The following is a 21,045-nucleotide window of genomic DNA, read 5'->3' as shown; positions in this document are numbered from 1 at the left end:
GGCTTGGCCTCAGAACACCTGTCTGCAGCGCAGCTCCCTGGCGCATACTGGAGATGCCTGTTGGGGGCGCGTTTGCAGAGAGCTGCACGGAGGGGTCATGGCCTCCGGCACGATGCCAGCCTTTTATTTATTTTAATTTTTTAAGAAGGGGGGCTGTGTGGTTCCCCTTCTTATTCTAATGTATTGGCCCTGATGACCCCATCCCCCAGGGCCTGTCTCCTAATTATATTTTTTTGACCCCAATCCCCAGGGCCGGCCACTGTTTTTTATTATTTTAAAAAAATATATATTTATAGACACACCTAGGACATGCTGGACAAACCGTACGTACCTATCACCATGACGATTTGCGTGATATTCATTAAAAGGCGACTATGCATGCAATGAATCCACGTGGAATGTATTTACACCACTAGTGAAGCTCTGACATGTCTGATGCCCTACCGTGCCTAATCCCGGCAGACACCCTTGTCGTTTATTTATACAAACATGGGTAGCTATTGACGGGCACATTTAATACACATGCACACCAAGCCATTCAAAGGGGATTCAACAAAGATTCGACCAAAACTATGCAAGAAACCCCCCTCACGGTTAATAAAACACACATCCACTGCTGGATATGTAATACTTTTTATTTTACTCTCTGGAAAGGGGACGAACATCACTTGAGAGTCACAGCGCGCTCCTGACAGAGCCCAATGCTGTGTTACACCCACCATTGCCTGCCGAGTGCCACACACCTCTGTGTTGTATTCCACTAGCTAGTGCATATGCTATGACACTCTCTAGCCCATGTGCACTGTAACACCACCCCGTGAATATGTCATACCACACTTGTCTTCGCACGGGTTATATTGCCCCATCTAACGTGCCTTCCTCGATGCCTATGTTATAACGCACAGTGCTATGCCATACATATTACAATCTGGGATCCATATCTTTGTCACAGTGCATATGCAACGTTACACTCCCCAGCACATATTTTATATTACAACTTTAGAGACTAGTTAAGTTACACAACACTGCCCTGTGCATATTACATTCCAAGGCGCATATCGCATAGCACGCGCTAGTGCCTGTGCTATCTCGCGCTCTCCAATGAATCTGTCATTGCGCACAATGTATTGCATATTATATTTCACGCCCGGTTCATCTTATATCACACATTTTGGTGCATAGTTTATACCATACACTATATCTAGTTTTCATTTTCAATCCTGCTCTCAGGACTATGTTCTATATAACACTGTGTTCACCTACCCTTTTCACGGGCATTACATTTTGCGATAGGGGGTGGAGGGTCAGGGGGTGTTTCTGCCAAGTGAGCCCGGAGTCACAGTCACAAACGTCCTCTTCTTCCTGAATAAAAGTGAGATTATGCTGCATACTTGTTCATATTTTAAGTAGTTCGCACAGACACAATGTTTTAAAAACAATAAAGTTCCTAATACCCGCCTTCTCTGAACAGTTAGCTTGCTGCCCCATCCCCCTCCTCCCTATCCTCTGTTGTGTGAATCCATGGACTAGCCTCCTCCCTCCTGCCATGCATGGTCTGATGTGCTGCCACTGCCCTCAATTTAGTATGATGTACCAGTCCACTCCTCCTGTCCTCCATTGCCCAATTCTATGTCCCATCATTGACCTCCTGCTTAAACTCTGTGCTTAGCTTGCTGCCCCTATTCTCCTTCCCCCTGCCCTCCGATGTCGTTGTGCATGCCCCTGCTCCATCCTTTTTGCCCACCATGTCCCATGGACCTGCCACTCCTATCTACTCTGAGTGTTCTGTTGAGCTGCCACTCCCCTCCCACCTGCCTAGCATTGTCAGATGACTGTAACCTTTCCCTGCCACCTCCACCCTGCCTGTCCACAAGCCATGCCCCTATCCTCTTCCTCCTGTCCTACATGGTCCATTGTACTGCCACACCCTTCTGCCCTCCCTGGTGTGTTGTGCTGCAACTGCTCCTCCTGCCTGCCCCGTGTGGTCTGTTGTGAGGTCCCTTCCCCTGAACTTTCTTGTCTGTGCACAGGTCCTGACCCTCCCTTCTATCCTCCATCGTCCTTTGTGCATGCCCCTGCACCCTCCTTCTTGCCCATCATAGCCATTGTGCTGCCACTAACCCTCCCACTTGCCATGCATGGTCTTCTGTGCTGCCATGGCCCCTCCCACCTTCCCTGTGTGGTCAGTTAGCTGCCCCTGACCCCCTCCCACCTTCCCTCCACGGTCTGTGTGTATGCCATCACAGTCTCACTGTTGCTCTTCATGGTGTGTCTTGCTTCTAGTGCCCATCCTGCCTGACCTTCATGGCTATCTTGCTGCTCCTGCCCTGCCCCCTTGCCCCCAGCCCTCTGTTTACATGTGCAGACCCCTACTCCCTCCCTCCTGGCTTGTCTGTTCCATTGTAATGCCCCTGATCCGTCCCTCCTGCCCTTTATGGTCTGTTATGCTGCAGCTTTCTCTCCTCTCTGTCCATTATGGTCAGCTAGCTACCATTGCCTCTTGCCCCTCTGTTCTCTGTTGTCCATGTGCATGGTCCTGTCCCCTCCCTCTTGCTTTCTATGGATTTTTGTGCTGCACTCCCGTCCTGCATGCCCTGTGTGGTGTATTGTGCTGCTGCAAACCCTGATGCCTGCCCTGCAGGGTCAGTTTGGTGCACCTCTCCATGTCCCTCCTGTCCTCTGTTATCCAAGTCTATGTCCCTATCCCATTTCCTTCCATGATCCAATGTACCATACTTGCGAACATTTTGAACTTGGTAAGAGGGAGATTTTGAAAAAAAACTGGGGTATTGATTTTCCCCTTTGAGTTACATTGAAAAAGAGGATATTGTAGACAGGAGACAGATCAAATAAAGCCCATTTGAGCTTAAAAACATTGGACATTTCCTGGCTGAATCGGGTCTGTTGGCATGTATGGTTGTACTACCATTGCCTCTTCCTTCTGCCCACAATGGTCTATTACATTGCCAAAGCCTTGAAGGAGGGTAGATTTTGTATCACAGGGGGCCCCTGGCCCGTTCTGTCCACACCTCAAGTATGAGACCCTTGTCCTTGCCCTGCCAGCCGCATTTGTAGGCCGTATTAAATTGACCAGCGGGTCCTGTGTTGCTATATAATTATCCTGAGACATCCTTACCACTCAGCCAGCATAAAACCCCTGTGTAGGCCCTTCTGTTCAATATGTAGGCCTCTTTGTTAAATTGACCATAGCTCTGCAATTTTAGTGTATAGCAGTCTGAAGGCAGGTCTGCGAGGCCTTCTGCTCCAAACTAGTAGCCCCCACCCTACCCGAGTGCTCCGTGCTCGGTATCAAAGTTCAACATCCCCCTGAAGCTGTCGACATACAGTAGGCTGCATCCTGGACTGGTACTTGCTACCTGGGCAGGTTTCCCGCTTTTAAGGAAGTGGCAACCACAGAGCGTCAAGTTAGGAGAACTGAGGAGATTTTATACATGAATATATTGAATTCCCGTACAATACCCATTATTTTCTGCTTGCTCTATGGAACTTACGATAAGCGATTGGCCTGAGAGACTGACCTTTTCACCCAGTCCATTGTCAGCATTAAGTGGGTAAATGACGAAATGTCTGGTAAAATCTGCAGACAAAGCTTTTGGGTAGCATACGTAGGTAGATGTAGCGTGCAAAGGAGCCCACAAAATGATATAAAAAGGAAGCACCCACAGATATCGACGGACTACCTCGCCGTCTGTATGTAGGTTAACAGGCTGTGCAGGTTTTCCCCAAGAGCTGGGAGCTCTTGTCTTCCTTTGCTTAAAATGTCTTGCTCTGCTTTGCTTGAAGTATCTTATTCTATTTTACCTATATGAAATGTCATGTTATGTTTAACCATTGTTCTCTTTACTTTTGCATTTAAAAGATTTTGTATTGTAATTGCAGGAATGCTTGCTCTAAGAGTAAACGTGAGTGTTCCTAGGTAACATTTTCCTTGGTGTAACTTGTTTCTCATGATGCATTTATAGATGTGTTTTCTCTTTCTCTCTGTCAGTACATTAATTGAGATACAGAGAATATCATGACAGCTGTATGATTATCTGGATTCTGTATTTTGTACTTTATGTCTCTATTCTGCGGTTTCTTTGAAGTTGCATATTCTCATTAAACTGCCATTGTATTCTGCCTCCAATTCCATGTCTCATATGTCTGTTTTCTTCATTTTTGGAGCAAGCGTTCCTAGGTACCCCGGCTCAAATTAAGGTGCCCCTTTTGTCCCTGACTCACTCTCCTGCTCAGTTCTGTGGTGGCTCCCGGGGCTCTGGGGACCGCCCCTAGCTTCCTTGACCCGTAATAGATCTTCCCTCCAACAGCCTCTCTTGCAAGTCCTGTATTGTTGGTTTGTTGCCCCTGCCCCCCTTTCCACTGCCCTCCATAGTCTGTTGTGCTTCCATGGCCCTTCCTGCCTGCTCAGTGTGGTTAAATTGTTGCCTTTGCACCCTCCTACCTGCCTTCAATTTTCAGAGTCCGTGCCCCTGGCCTCTGCCTCTCAACAGTATCCTAATGAACAACTAGATTGCTAACATTCTATATTTATTACAAAAGTGTGGAACGCCTGACATGATCTTGATGTAATCAAAACTGTAATACCTAGAGCATTTCCTTTAGAAATTACATATATGAGAGGGTCTTATTGGCATCAAAATTATGGTTAGTGCTCTAAAAGACTAAAATAAGGACATATTTTCTGAGTTTTCAAATAGCGACAAAGCACTTTTAAATTATTTGTTATCTTTATGTTTTTTTATCCAGTTGAACACTTGATTAAATGTTGCACTTAGGGGAGAGGATGTGGTGTTACTTCCAGAACTGCAGACTTTGCAACTGGGGAACCAGGTTGAAGTTTCTGCTTCAGCTCGACATTCTGTGATTCTGGTCAAATCACTTAGTCTCCCCATGTCTACAACCAAAATGAATTTGTTCTTGTGTGATGTAACTAATGCTCATGTAAAGCACTCCAATACCTGACAAGTCTGCACTATATAACACTGCAAAAACACAAAATAATAAGTGTTTTGCACACTTCTGTCATTGGGCTATATTTGGGCTACATCTGGGTGATTTTGGGCTACATTTGGGCTCTTTTGTCTCCGGTGGCCATCTTGGGAGATTTATTTGTTATGAAGTTTCCTAATTTCCTCATGTACTGCAGTCTCCTCAGTAGGAAATGCTTTCAGTTTTTTACTTTTATTCCCTCATGAAGGTATTCAGATATGTCACACATTTGCCATAAATTCTTAATGTTAGCACTCTAGTTGCTCATTAGATCACTGTAGTAAAACTACTGTTCACCATGGAAGTCTGCTCCTGGTATTAAAAGTGCATGTTTCAGTCTGCATGTCAGAATTTTTTAATGAAATAGAAGAGGATTTGAGAAGTCACTCAAAATGTGCTCTCATTTTCTTTCTTCAGCATCAATCATAATTTCTGTGGCAAAATGAACCCCCTCATTGTGTTCCTTTTTAAATTAAATGTTTTAAGTGTTACCAGTTTATTCCAATCAAGATGGCTTCAGGTATGCCATACTTTTGTCATAATGAAGACAGTAAGCGCTCTAGTTGTTTTTAAGAACATTCTGGGACATTCTGTCATTGGGCTATACTTGGGCTACATCTGGGTGATATTTGGGCTACATTTGGGCTCTTTTGTCTCTGGTGGCCATCTTGGGAGACTTATTTGTTATGAAGTTTCCTAATTTCCTCATTTACTGCAGTCTCCTCAGTAGGAAATACTTTCAGTTTTTTACTTTGATTCCATCAAGAAGGCATTCAGATGTGTCACACATTTGCCATAAATTCAGAATGTTAGCACTCTTTTTGCTCATTAGATCACTGTAGTAAAGCTACTGCTCACCGGGGAAAACTGATGCTGGTATTGAAAGTGCATGTTTCAGTCTGCATGTCAGAATGTTTTAATGAAATAGAAGAGGATTTGAGAAGTCACTCAAAATGTGCCCTAATTTTTCTTTCTGCAGCACTAATCATACTTTTTATGGAAAAATGAACCCCCTCATTTTGTTCCTTTTTAAATTAAATGTTTTAAGAGTTACCACTTTAATCCAAGCAAGATGGCTTCAGGTGTGCCATACGTTTATCATAAGTAGGACTGTTAGCGCTCTAGTAGTTCTTTGGAACACTCTGGGAAGCTGCAGTAGAACACAAAGGAATCAACTGACAGTCTCTGCCCTTGTTGGATGTACATGTTTTACTGAGAATGTCAGACTTCATTCTCACATGACTGAGAAAGATAATGTGAATTTACAGAAAATAAGCTCTCAGTTTAGCTTATAGATCACCTTCCAAACCTCTGTGGTAAAAGCATGAGAAAATATTTTTCTCTCAATCATGATATCCCAGCAGAAGGCTTTTTCACATGGTAAAATCACCTTAGAACATACCACAATTCCTAAAATGAGTATGGTACCATCAACAAATGATTTATAATGTAACTAAAGTCTTAAAACCTTCTATTAACTGCAATGCTTTTTAATGAGGTGCTATCATGTATATTGGTCCCAAGATGGCTGCCAACACTTCTTGGATGAAGTGCTGACAGCCAATCAGATCTCAGGATGAGATGTGTGGTTAGGCTCCGCCCACATATATATATGCTTTTAAATGCTATTTTCTCAGGACATACTGAACAGATTTACACCAGACCTGCAAAAGGCACTTCCTTGACCTGTAGACTACCTCTCTGCCAAATTTCAAGTAACTCTGTTCGGCCGTTCGGGCTGTAGCTGTGTCTAAAGGTCCTATGGAAAAATGCATGGGAAAAACGCGTTTTGGGACCCCCCTTTTTTCTCAGCCCCCGCTTGACGAATCCCCCCGAGACTTTCAGGGTAGGAGTGGAGCGTAGCGCCCCACCTATTTTGAAAATTTCGCGAGGATTCGTCAACCGGCGCCAAAGTTATTCCAAATAGAATGTTGCGGATTTCCTATGGAAACAGGGTCCTAACTATAACTATCTACTGGCGACCGCCAGTAGATAATATATATATATATATATATATATCATTTGGCGATGCATAGTAGTTTATTTTATCAACACACCGACTTTTCGGCATACCACGATCCTCACCTTAAATTCCTTGCAATGCAGGTAGCTGCCTATTTTATCGATTGGAGTCCTTACTCAGACACTGATGTACATTTGAAGCATTATTGTGTAATTGATTTATTCGTTCTGTGTTGCTTGTTAAAGTATTGTTGGCAGCTGCAGCGTTTATTTGTACAGTTTATTAATTGTGCATTTATGTCATGACCACTCCACAGCAAATTACACAGCCACCTCCTTTTCTAGATCAACGTGAGAGCCCACTCATGAAATGGATTCAGTGGTTTAGGTTATTTGAAAATCATCTGGTTGCCATAGATGCTAATGGTTACAGTCCTGCATGCAAATTTGCCTTATTATTTGGAAGCATTGGTCGCACTGCTCAACAGGTTTTTGACAGCCTACCGCCTATACCCGCACCATCTGTAGATGGTCAGTGGAATGTTTATCTGGAGGCTATTACAAGGCTACACAAACAGTTCTCGGATGAGCCTAGCATCTTGCTTGAACGCCATATTTTCTGCAAGCGTAAACAACCAGAGGGGAAGGTGGAGGAATATGTGTCAGCCCTGCTAGGTACAACTTGCAAATTTGGTCACACGTAGACACTTGTGTTCGTGACCAGTTCATTTTTAACTGTTAATCAAGGAAGGGTCAGGAGAGACTTTTGAGTTGCAGGAATCCAACCCTGCAGAAAGTTGTTACCTTTAGCCGTAGTGCAGCTCTTTTTCAAAGCACATATTCGTGCTTGTGACTGCCTACACCTTGCGGGAGTGCGCAGCGGTGCACCACAAGCTCGAGTATGTGCTTTGAAAAAGAGCAGGCTGTGCACGCATGCACCTTCACCATGCTTTTAAAAAAAAATCCTTTTAGAGCGCGCACACCACTCCCGGGCTTGTTAAGCATGAGCACACGCACTGCCTTTTCAGCAAAAGATGCCGTCGCATCTACTGGGACAACTTGTTCATGCAGAGTGAAAAAAAGGGCTTTCGTAACAATGAGGCTTTGATAAGTTAGGTGCTCTTCTCATAAACAACTAGGCCAGTCAAAATTCATACGATTGGTTTATTAGGGATACTGCTCTTCGGGTATAAACCTGCAACAAAATGACGGCTAAGCAAGCAACTGGCTGGTCTCATTATTAGCCTTTTATGAAGGCCTTATTGACTTTTGATTCATCCACTTCAGCAGTCAAATGCGTCCAGTGACTTGGATATGTACGAGTATGGCTAAGTAAGTTCATGCTCACTGCTGACATCTGCTGTGAGCTGCCGGTTATGAGTTTGAATCCCAGCAAGGTTGACGCAGCTTTCCCTCCCTTCTGATGTTGTTAATCTGAGTACCAATGGAAGTAATAAAATTAACACCTTGAGCTTACTGCATAGAAACAACAGTAGTGTAATAGGAAGTGCTGTATGAGAGCCAGTTATGGTGGTTATTCTACACTGCAGCTGTCACTCTGTGTGTGTCATATCATCTTGCCACACTCTCCCTATTGACATCCTACATTTCAAATATGTAAGCTCCCCTAAGATCATTCCTATGGACCGCTAGGTTCCAAATGTTTGTAAACTAATATATAGATATATTTAAAAATGGGGTAAAAACACCTGCCAATTATTGCACTGAGTGATTGTGGATAACAAGAGCAATTCCTGCCCTGACCATTGGCATTATGTGGGCTCTTAGCTCCCACACCACAATGACAGTTATCTGTTATATATATTTTTAAATTGTCTAGATCATTACACTGTGCTACCATGTTTTCGGGTACAGATCTATCAGGTCTGGGCTCGATGAGTGATTTAACAATATGAAAATTCTCTCTGGCCGAGTTGGAAATTGCTTTTAGAGGAAACTCTAGTACATTATAAGACCCTGTAAGAAATCCCCACTGCAAATATAGTTTCATTAAAGGTAGAACAAAGTAGATTTTCATAGTAACTAGCTCGTTTTTTAATGCCTTCTGTTGAAATGTCCATCTTTTTCTGTGGTCGCCCATTTTTTTTATGACTCGATGAATGGGCATACTTGTCTTGGAATTCTACTGAGGCAGCTAAACACTTCCAAATGCTTACTTTCTACCCTATATTAGCAATGGTCAATTCTAATTGGTGTACATGACTTCTTAATAAGGCCAATATGATATGTCCTAAAAGAGTACCAGTGATCTAAAGATAGATTTCATATGCTGGCTGTGGTGTACCCTCAAAACCATACAAGGAAGATTTTTAAAACATTGCTTCAGCTGTACCATTACAATCCTGAACTGTTCTAGCTGGAAGCTACAGCTTGCATAAGTCAATGTAAGTCAAAGCAAATGTTATGCATGGCTCTCATCGTGAATAACTTACTCACAATTTGATTATTCACCGCTAACTGGGTAACAAAAGTTGTTTCCCACTACTGCTGCACCATAAAGATATTCCAGTGCTCTGACAGGCCTCACTTAGAGGTTGTTTGTCCACCACTGGCTCTCTGTTTTGATGGAGACCAGAGAGTACAACTTTGACAAGCGAATGGACAAAAAGCACTGAGGGTGGTGGAGTTAGTTGGCTGAAGGCAATGTAAGCTTTTACATTTTGGACAGGGAGGAGAAGCCATGTTATGTATGCCTTTCCTATTGTTCCTCTTTCTGTATAGATGTAAGTATATGGTATTTCTATGGTGCGAACTGAGCCAACAAGCATTGGCATAGCCAATAGGGCTCGCCTTTGGGACCTTATAAGTGTGTAGACGTGCAACAGTTGATGTTGTTGCACCAAAGATATGGTACTGCATAACTAAATACTTATAAGGTTCCAAAAGAGAGACCTATTGGCTATGCCAATGCTTGTTATTCTCCAGTAGTTAGTATTGGTATTCCTTCTTTGTTTCACTTACTCTTCTAATCAGCGCTCTGATCATCCACCTCACTCTCGGGATTTTTAGGATGACTCTTGAAAGAAGCAAGATGACCATGTATCAGTATCCTGATACCTGTCAACCGTGTTATATCATGGTTCCACAGATTATGTTGCTTTTTGGTGGCCTGTTGTTATCTGCCCTGCAAGGTAGTTTTTTCTTTGTTTCTTATTATCCCACTTCTTCCTAGAGGAAGAATCTGGTGCCTTCTTTGAGTTATCCTTTTCAGACTTACTCTTAATTTGTGGTTTACTGGGTCTGGCCCCTCAATTATCTACCTATTGTTGCATAGGTTTCCTCAATAAGTTTTGTTAACTTGCAGTCCTGTTCTCTCCAAGTACCGCCAATGCTGCTGCTTCCCCTTTAATGTCACTTACCATTATGGCAGATACTGCAGAGGGCGAAGGCTGTAGTAGTAAGGGCTTGCCCACCTGATTCCTGTTGCCCTCTGCACAGCTCTTTATTGCGAGGGCAGCCCTTCCACACACACAAGCCCCATTACATGGCCAAGCCCCAACTATGCAGAGCCTTTGTATTTTGCCCAGTTCTTTATGGAGAGCTTACTCCTTCCACAAACCCAATGCCCATGGGTGGCCAAGCCCCTGCTAAACTCAGCGTTTGCCCTTTGTACGGCTCTTCAATAATACCCCACTCCCTTCAGACACCCAAGTTTCTTTTGCTGGACAAGCCACTAGTATGCACAGCCTTTGCTCAGCAGAACAGTTTTTCTATTTATAATGCATTCACCCTACAAACCGGTATTCTTCGTTATAGAATCTCAGGTGCAGCACACACCTATAAGATTAGTACAGTACAGAGGACTAGATTTGGTTAGAATTGGAACAACACGTCACCCTGAAAGAGTCAAACTGTGCTATATCTGCAAACAAAAGGCACAGCTGTACTCTTGCAATGCCCTCCCTTCACTAAAATACCCTTTACAACGATTTTCTCTATGTATATAACATCTGCGAACTTCCTACACTCTTTGCAGAAACCCTTAGTGGAAAAGCCTGCTCCTGCTAGACACCCAATGCTACTTAGGTGGTGAAAACTCTGCTATGCATATCCTGTACCCTGTACTGAAAAGTTTGCAGATAGCTAACATCTTGTGGGCAATCAAACACACATGGTTGGGCAAGTAGCACTTTTCACTCCTATGCATTTCTCATGCAGAGCCCACTCCCACTAGACAGCCAAGGCTCCTTAGGAGAGTAAGCACCTGCCATGCACAACCTTCATCTTGTAGCAAAACTTTTCAGATTGCATTCCTCTTGTGGGAGCGAGAGACCCAAATCTCTCCTGCGCATTGTCTTCAGCCTATGAATAACTAATCACAGAGAGCTGACTCCCTTTACACACCTAACACCTATTAGAAGGCCAAGCATGTTGCAAAAGCTTGCACCCATTAGCAGGACAGAGGCTATAGAAAATTAGGTCTAAATGTGCCTTGTTTAAATACCTTCCAGTATTAGAAGTGTGTAACAAACGGTCACATTCATTGGATGACGTTATCAGTGAACATGTCATGAATGATTTAATATCAGGTCAAAAGCAATGCATGGTGGGGGCGCAAGTTATAGTAGGCTCTCTGAACTATAACTGGCAAATTGAATTTCAGAATGTTTAGGGTTTATAATGTCATATTATGACTGGCATTTTTACCTCACTATACCGTCCCTTTAACCTTTCTGTTTTTTCACTGAATATGCCTTTCTTAATGTAGTGTCTTGGAAATATTGTGTTGAAGCCCATTGCGATTGCTCAAATAAACTGTTATGCTACTGTTTAACATATCTTCATTTTAATTGTTGCAGACTACATTGCAATGACCACAGCAAGGTACAGGCCAACCTGGGATTTGGCTCTTGACCCTTTGGTGTCTTGCAAGCTTTGCCTTGGGGAATATCCAGGGGAGCAAATGACAACAATATCACAATGCCAATGCATCTTCTGTACTCTGGTTAGTACGAAATTCTTCCCATTCTTATGGACTTTAAACATATATAGCATATTATACTGCATATGTGAAGTATTAGCTAAAGTCATTAGTCCAAAGCCTGATACATGCTGACAGTAAGCTATATTTCTTGATACATTCAGAAGGAATTTTACTGCTATGGTGTCTGTTGAAATCATTGCTCTGTCCTGTTAGCAATGACATCACTTCTGTGCTCTGTACGATATAATTGTAAGCCTGTAAATATAGCTGTTTTTAGAGTTTTTATTTTAAAACTTACATTGCAATCATTTTTAAAGGAAAGTATACATAAAACTAAAGGAAGTTTAGTGGGTGTGGTTAATCTTTCCAAGATTAGTTTCTTTTCCTGAGCTCTCTGTTGCTAAAGAAGGGTACTGTAATGCAGTGATTTTATTTTTCCTTGAGAGATTTGCTGCATTTGACTGCTTAAGCCGCAGTCTACCACACGGCACAGCTGTCTTGTGTGCTAAAGACATCTTGGGGACTTGCAGAAAGTTGACCTAGGAATACATTCCGCCCTTTGATTATCATTGGTTTTGTAGTTTGTAACTCACACTTTCTGGCTTCCTATTTGCTGGCTTTATTTATCTTAGACTCTCCAGGTTCAGTTCGTCATTCCCGTTGCCTAAAGCGTGGTTACTGTATTCTTTCACAAGGTCCCTTTTTGTAAACAGGCCTTTAAATCATATTTTTCTCTTCTACCAGTTAGTGTACATTCAAAAACTGAGGTCAAATGTCAGGCGCTGTCTTCCAAGGGCGCTTGTTTACTTTTCTTTCTCTGACTTTCTCTGACTTCTCTGACAAAGTGAGAGGATTTATGTGACCATCTTGCTGGGGACTGGGGGTTGGACAGAAGTGTTTTCTAGCACACAAAATTATTAAAATGAACTGTGTAAGTATTTCAGAATTTCATCAGAATTAGGATCACAAGTGAAGCACATTTTTTGTTATTTCTGAAGTGTGTTGGAAACAAATACTTTCATATGATCAAAACAAGTCATTACACTAGGTGACGCAATTTCCACACATTTTCATGTGTGCACTATAGTTTTATTAGTAAAACTGTATGTCTGTGCAAATGCTTGGGCCATTTCAATTGAAAATGTGTTGTTGTGTTGTCTGTATTGGCAGTGTGCTACCATTCCATGTATACTCCACTCTACGCCACTCCACTCTTTCACCACTCCACACCACTGTACCCACTTGCACCTCTGCACCACTCCACTCTACACCACTGCATTCTATGCCACTTCACACTACGCCTCACTACTCTATCATGTACTACTCTACTCTGTGTCAATACACTCTTCACCACTCTACTCTACACCACTGGACTCTGCACTGCTCCAGTCTAGGCTACACCAATCTACTCTGCACAACTCCACTCTACACAACTGTACTCTACGCTGCTCTGCAACACTGCACTGTATTCCCCTGCACTCTATGCCAATACACTAAGCCAATGCACTTTCCTCTGTAACATTCAACTCTGTAGGCCTCTGCTCTCTGCACCACTCTACTACACTCTACACCACTGCACTGTTAGTCTACTCTGCAACACTGCAATCTCCACCGCTCTACTCTACTCCACTGTACGCTACTCCACTGTACCCTGCTCCACTCTACGCCACTGCACTCTGTGCCACTGTACTTTACCGCATTATGCTCTACTCTGCACCACTCTATGCTGTTCTACTCTACTCCCTGCTACTCTACACCACTCGAAGCTACTCTACTCAAAGCTACTCTACTCTGCGCCACTGCACTCTGCGCCACTGCACTCTGCGCCACTGCACTCTGCGCCACTGCACTCTGCGCCACTCTACTCTGCGCCACTCTACTCTGCGCCACTCTACTCTGCGCCACTCTACTCTGCGCCACTCTACTCTGCGCCACTCTAATGTTCACCACTACATTCTACGATGCTGTATCGTATGTTGCTGAATTCAATGTAACTGCACTCAGTGCCATTGTACTCTATGCCACTATACTCTGCAACACTCTACGGCAATGCACTCTGCACCTTTCCACTTTACTTTGTGCCACTCCACACTATGCCACCCCAATACACGACACACTCTGCCACTCCACAACACTCCATTCCACTCTTCACCATTCCACTCTCCTCTACGCCACTAACGTTTAGCCATGCTGAACAGCAGCCTCACTAGTGTACAACATGGCTAGAACACATTGGCAAAGCCAAAAGCTGTTGCATAGGTGGGACTTGTTGGCTTTGCCAGTGCTTATTTTCGAAATTGTCGTCACTACCTGTCTCTGACCTTGCATTCCAATATGGATGACAGTACTGATGCAGAACTCTGCTGATGTGACACAACTGCAGAATTTGACCTTTCAGGCTGAAACGGGCCCCATAGTAACACGGAGTGAAACAAAAGACGACATATTGGTCCTTCCTCTTCTTGTGTTTGTCCCACCCCTGGGGCAGGAATGGATTACTATGTCTTTCCACTACTTGCTTTTTCAAGAGCTACTTTTTTCTTTTGGTTTGAGCTTTCTATGATAGTGCATGTGTTTTCCCACTGTCCTCCGTGTGCGCTTCTTTGTCCTCCCTTCCATCATGGTCAGTGTTCTCTCTCACCTATGTGCTTCTCTGCCGTTTTCCCACATTGCCTTCTCATACAGGTCATTTCTCCTGATCAGCTCCATGTTGCTCTCTTTCCCCCATTTGATACCACCTATGCCCCTTTGATTCTTCCCTCACCTGCTCCTGCTGTGTTACTTCCCCCAAACGCACATCCTGTTGCTTCCACACTTCACCCGCACACCCCTGGTGTTGCTTCTGGCTTACCCTTGTTGCTTCCACCCTCGCCACTATGTTGCTTCCTGTCCACTTAAAAAAAACACTTTCACACTTTTTTCCTTTTTGGTTACCAACCCAACTTCAATTAAAAAGAAAAAAAAACAGGTGCACAATTTTGTAGCCTTACCTATGTGTGGTGCACCAAAGGCGAGACCGATTAACTTTGCCAATGCTTGTTTTAGTTGCAACAGAACACATTCAAGCCAATATGGGTACAGCAAAGTTTCAGAAAGTTAAATGTGGCTTCATCAAGCAGCACTGAGGTTATTAATGAGTTAAAAAGTGCCATTCCTTTGGAGAAAGTGAAATACCTTTAACTAGAGCCACTGTCAGTTACACTGTAATAACAAATAAGCCATTTGACAATACTACTCAAAACCTTATAGTCAAACAGCATAAAAGGCAACGTTTTGGCATGTGATTTTTGTGCAGATCCGTCTGAGGGAAGATTAAAAAGGGTCTAAAAAGCTGTCTTTTCAATGTTAACTGCAAAAGGAAACTTTTTATTATAACTAATTGCTGGACTATATTACACCACATTACCTTGAAACTAGGACTTAACATAGGCAATGATCCTATTTTTATTTTGGTGTAAATTAATAAAATAGTTTGATTTATTTGCTTTACAAAAAGGTATCGGGGAGGCTTTGAAGGGTTACGTATATAAATGAAACTTCAATATGTTCATACTTTTGGTATCCAGTGCACAAATCTTCACTTAAGATTTTTGGAAGGTAAATTAATTTGATTGGAAGCTGGGCCTTTTTCTCGTCCGATCTGAGGTGCATGGATCCTTTGAGGATACAAGGATCCTGGCAATCTGAATCAGTGGCATTAACTGAAAATCTTGGCTGCAGTCATCCTACACACAAAATCAGGAATTTGACTTCTTTTCTGGTGGGATTCATGGATCCAAATTCAGGTTCATTCATTTGTTGGTAGATCTGAAGATGTTTTTTAAAAAAAAATACACAAATCAGTGTTGGTTTCCTTTCTACAAGCACAGAAAAGAAGTTTATACAGCAAGTTAAATCCACTGTGCAGCTAAGACCGTTTGCAATGAACGCATTGCTCCCCAGGGTCGGCCAAGGGCAAACGCTGTGCACTGCTGGTTTAGTGGTTCACCGGCCAATAGGGTCTTACTTTGCCATGGGCCACATTCCCTGAACCTGCAGCTCCTCTTTTATACCATATGTCTGCAACGTGCATTGTAGCTGTCAAAGGATGCAGATGTTGTAATGGTTTATCAATATCAAACAACAAAAGAGTGTATTCATAAAATAATTAGGTAAAAGAACCCTCACTCACCAACCTGGTTGGTGACATGCTTCATCATAGGATTCCCACCAGAGATGCGGACTGCATCTCTGGTGTGCTACAACACCTGATTACAGCGGAGCAGGTTGCCTTCAAAGAGCGTAATGAGTGCAAAAAGTGAATTAAAAAGTGCCGTTGTTTTATCCAGAAATAATTTTGAAATGGCGAAAAACAGAGCACTGAATAAAAACAGGTGAAGTGGATGTGCCTAACTGGTGTTAATTGACCGGATACATCCTAAAAAATGAGCATTCGGTTGATGTTGTAATGGTGCCAGTGAGTATTGGTGAGGCGCCAGTTTGGTTTAAAGTGCAGTTATGGGGATCTTTTTGTAACCAGCTGTCCCATTCATTAGGTTGTTATCAGTGAAGCCTATTCTTAGGTAGTGCTGATGTCAGCACCCACCATTCTCTGATCATAACTCTCATCCTGCTCTATCCTTAAATTTAAGGCTTGTAACAATAATTACCTTTTTAGATCCAAGCAACTGTCCTATAAAACTGATTTCAAATTAGTGAACACTTATGATGTGTAAGACATATTCATCTACTTTTGTACTAGTGCTAACTTTGTCTGTTTCATCAACAGTGTTTAAAACAATATGTTGAAATTTTGATCAAAGAAGGTTTAGAAACTGCTATTAGCTGTCCAGACTCTAGCTGTGCAAAGAGAGGACATTTGCAAGAAAATGAGGTAAGGAAAAATGCTATAACTCGTTAGTGATCTAGTTAAAGCAATAATGACCGACATTAAGGATGTTTTATATTAGTCAAATTCCCTTCTAAAAACGGAAATTGGGAGCGTAGAGGGAGGATTTGTATGGGGGTGAACAGAGGGGTGTGGGGGTGTTTTCTGGCCAAACAACTCAGATGGCAGACAAATTAAATGAGCTTCCAGGGCAGGCACTTTACTCTTTCTGTATCAGTTGCAGTGATCCTTAATGTCCCCCTGCATCACAGATGATTGATGTTCAACTGTGGACCAGCTTGCCTGGATTCTTGCTCACCAGATGGCAATGAAGTCGCTTCCCTAAAACCCCACTAGGTACGTGGCGGCAGCATCCTGGTTTTGTGGGGAGCCGCCACTAAAGCCTTGTGGATGTAGGAGCATATTGTTGAGGGCCCTGGGTCCTGTATGTGTCCGTGGGGCACAGCTTCTGGCCCTCCCCTCTGTTCTGGGGGATTCATTTTGGTGTGCGCTTTGAGCTGGAACTCCTACGTTGGCAAGAGCCTCTGTCATCGATCTCATAACGTACTAGTTTGAGGGCATACCCTATGACTCTGTCCTGAAACAGCCTTCTGGCTATCAGAATTGCACGTGGCCTTAATTTACTTACGATTCTTGATTCCTTGACCGGTGAATATTGTATGAAAACAAGACTTAAATTAGAAAGGGGTCGGACACAACTCGCTTCATCGAATCCTATCTTCAACGGGAGATCTCTTCACAAGGCCTAACAGCTAATGCTTTTGGTGGAGTGGACACATCGTTTCCCGGCAAGGAATCACCCACTTGGGGCTCCCCAGACACATTATCGTGAGGATCCTAAATTTCTGTGATCAAGACTACATCCTGCACAGGTTCAGAGCCAGGATCCAGATCACTGTGGGCTCCTCTCTATTCCTTATATTTAGAGATTTCACACTTGTGGTCCAGCAGCACAGGGCCAGCATCATGATCGTCAAAAAGAAGCTCCAATAACTCAGTCTGAAATACGCCCTTCTTTTTCCTGCTATCTTAAAATAATTACAGGCCAACATACACCTTTCTTCTCTGAATCGAAGAAGACCGATTCCTGGATGGCTCAATACCAAGTTAACCCTGCATGTGAAAAGATCAATTACCCACTCACTATTACAATTGATGTGCTAGTATAGTTCCCATTGTGTTGTGAGACTGATATCAATGAGTATCATGTTCTGTGGATCTTAGGTGCCACATTTACTGCAGGGTAAATGTCCTGTGATTTTGGAAAAGGACTAGAGGGGTGACTGTGATACAGTAGAGGCCACCCATGGTCTGGTGTAGACTAATACATTCATAAGGTTGCTGCTGTGTTTGAACTAAAAGAAGTGGCTTTTCCAGAGTCATTTGTCCTGTATTCAAGATGAACCAGTTCTTCTGCATCCCCTTCTTGATGTTGTGCCAGAAGCTGGAAAAAAGTTTAACACAGGCAATTCTATTAGGCATAGGTCTGACATGCATATCAAGTAGCCCCTACGGTCCTTCAAGATAAGAGGAGTGGGCCCTACCTGGCCCTTGAAGAAAGGGGTAGGTCACCTATCTAGAGGACCTTGGTAGTTGTAAACACCCCAAAAGGGTGCTTCATGTTAACCGCCTGAAGCCCTATTATGACGGAACTGAGGTGACCATGCTTATGTTTACAGATGAGGGACAGGAAGCTGAGAGTAAACCTTTCCCTGATCTCCTCTCCAGGAATCCCAACAATGAGTCTGTGGATGGAGTGGCTTTGTCTGGCACCCTCACTGACCAATAGCAAGCTGACTGCAGTCAAGTCCTAAGTCAGTATGCTGAGCTCTCCTCTCTGACCCCTGGTCAGACTAGCTGGTATACCCATGATGTGGACACTGGTGACAGCATACCTGTCAAAAACAAAATTTACAGGCAGTCTGATCATGTCAGAGAAAGCATCCAAACTGAAGTAAGCAAGATGCTGGGATTGGGTGTCATTGAATCCTCAGAGAACCCCTGGGCTAGCCCAGTTGCCCTAGTACCCAACCCTCACTCCAAGAGTAAAAAGAAAGAAATTACATTTTTTGTGGACTATAGGGGCCTCAATGCTGTAACAAAGACTGATGCTCATTCAATTCCTAGGGCAGATGAGTTAATTGACAGGTTGGGGGCAGCCACATATCTGAGTACGTTTATCTCACGTCAGCGTACTGGCAGAGAGGCCTGACCCCTGGAGCAAAAGAAAACTCTGCATTCTCCACTCTGAGTGAGTTCTTCCAGTTGACTGTGATGCCCTTTGGATGAAGGAATGCCCCTGCCACCTTTCAGAGGTTGGTGAACAAAGTCCTTGCTGGGCAGCAATCCTATAGTGTATCTTATCTAGATGATATTGCTGTCTATAGCTCCACCTGGCAGGATCACCAGATCTACCTTGGAAAGGTCCTTTAGGCTCTGAGAAGTGCAGGCCTCACTTTCAAGGCAAGCAAATGTCAGATAGGGCAGGGAAAGGTTGTATACTTAACTCACATGGTGGGTGGGAGCCAAGGTCAGCCACTCCAACCCAAGATCCAGAGAATTCTGGACTGGGAAGTGGCAAAATCCCAGATCCAAGTCAGGGCCTTCCTTGGACTGACTGGGTATTACAGGAGGTTTATGAAGGATTTCCAGTCCATAGTGACCCCCCCTCACAAAACTCACCTCCATGAAGATGCCAAAGAACGTGAACTGGACAGTGAGCTTTCAAAAGGCAGAAGTATGTAATGTGCTCTGCCCCAGTCCTGAAAGCTCCAGATTACTCCAAGCAGTTCCTTGTACAGACAGATGCCTCTGAGCATAGAATAAGTGCAGTCCTAGCTCAATCCAATGATGAGGGACGTGTCCTTCCTGTTGCTTGCATAAGCAGGAGACTACTCTCATGAGAGCAGCGTTGGAGTGCCATTGAGAGGTAAGTCTTGGCTGTGGTCTGGGTCCCGAAGAAGTTGAGGCCATACCTGTTTGGCACTCACTTCCTAGTTCAGAAAGACCACATGCTTCTCAGGTGGTTACAACAGATGCAAGATAGAATCCCAACCTGCTAAGGTGGTCCATATCCCTACAGGGAATGGCCTTTACAGTGGAACACAGACCTGGGACTGCCCTTGCCAATGGAAATGGCCTTTCCAAGTTCTTCCACTTAAAAGATGTAGACTCTTCAAGGGAAGGTTAGTTTCATCCTCTTTCGTTTGGGAGCCATGTGAGAAAGTGCTTCTTTTGACATGGTTAGCCCTCCACTTTTTGCCTGGACATTGATGTGGTTTTGATTGCAATGCACAGGGTCCCTGCCAATCCGGTTCCCTGTGCCAGTGCTTCTTCCCTAAAAACGATCCCACAGTTGACCATTCAGACCCCTGTAAATCCCTAGTAAAAGATACCTGGGTACAAAGAGCATTGGAACTGAAGAGGGTCCCCTAGGGCCCCCTCACATAGCCCATTTTGACTGCCATTGCAGCATTTGCCATTCCAGCTAGCACCGCCTAAGATATAGTTAAGTCCCCTCTAGCAGGTCTTACCAGCCCTAAGGCAGGGTGCTCTATATCACAGGTGTGGGCACATCTGCATGAGCAGATATGCCCCTATAAAATTAGGGTCTATTCCTTAGTGTTCTAAGTGCCAGAGAATCCATAGAGAGTACATAGGCTGGAAACTCATCCACTCGAGTTCCACAGCACCATGATGGCTTCACTGAACCCAGGAGTGTTTGGTACCAAACAACTCCTTGTAATAAATCCACACTGAGGACAGTGTGAGATTTATTTAACCATGCACTCAGATGTGCCCGCTACCAACCTTGGTGTGGTCACTGACTGGCTTTAGGCAGCCGGCCAGACACTGACATGTTTCTGGACCCTGGGTGAAGAGCCTCTGCTCTCTGGGACCAGAAATAATGCACATCCTGGGCAGAGGTGTCACTGGACATAAAAGTGGACCCCATAGATCTCTTCTCAGAACACTACTTGACCTGTGAAGAATCCGAAGAAGGACTGCCCTGCTGTCTGAAGAACCTGAAGGACTGGATCTGCTTGCCTTGAACTCAGGACCATAAAAGTGACACCACAGGGACAAAGCAAGCTTCCAGAGGCCCTTCCCCTAAATCTGCCTAGCTGGCCAGGACCTTCACTGGAACCTGCTGCTGGCCTAACCCCCAAGTGGTGCCCCCACGTTGTGTACATTCAGCTTGTTTTAGAGTCTACTTCTCCTTTCCCACAAACTGCATGAT

The 21,045-nt window shown here is 43.8% G+C and overlaps 1 protein-coding gene across 2 annotated transcripts in view; it reads left to right on the top strand.

The window, feature by feature from the left end:
- RNF144A (ring finger protein 144A) overlaps positions 1–21,045 on the top strand; it is a 109,082-nt gene that overhangs the window by 35,604 nt on the left and 52,433 nt on the right. Inside the window, exons 2-3 of one of the 2 annotated variants that reach the window (XM_085610747.1) lie at positions 11,793–11,938; positions 16,686–16,790. In XM_085610747.1, coding sequence (XP_085466873.1) covers positions 11,804–11,938; positions 16,686–16,790 — 240 coding nt within the window. In that variant the 5' untranslated portion in view covers positions 11,793–11,803. The remainder of the gene's footprint in view (positions 1–11,792; positions 11,939–16,685; positions 16,791–21,045) is intronic. The other variant, XM_085610749.1, reaches the window with a different exon arrangement.

Source organism: Triturus cristatus, chromosome 6 (genome assembly GCF_964204655.1).
Source record: "Triturus cristatus chromosome 6, aTriCri1.1, whole genome shotgun sequence".
In the NCBI taxonomy this organism is placed as follows: Eukaryota; Metazoa; Chordata; class Amphibia; order Caudata; family Salamandridae; genus Triturus; species Triturus cristatus.
The sequence above is the reverse complement of the archived record's forward strand: the minus strand, read 5'-3'. Positions and strand labels throughout refer to the sequence as shown.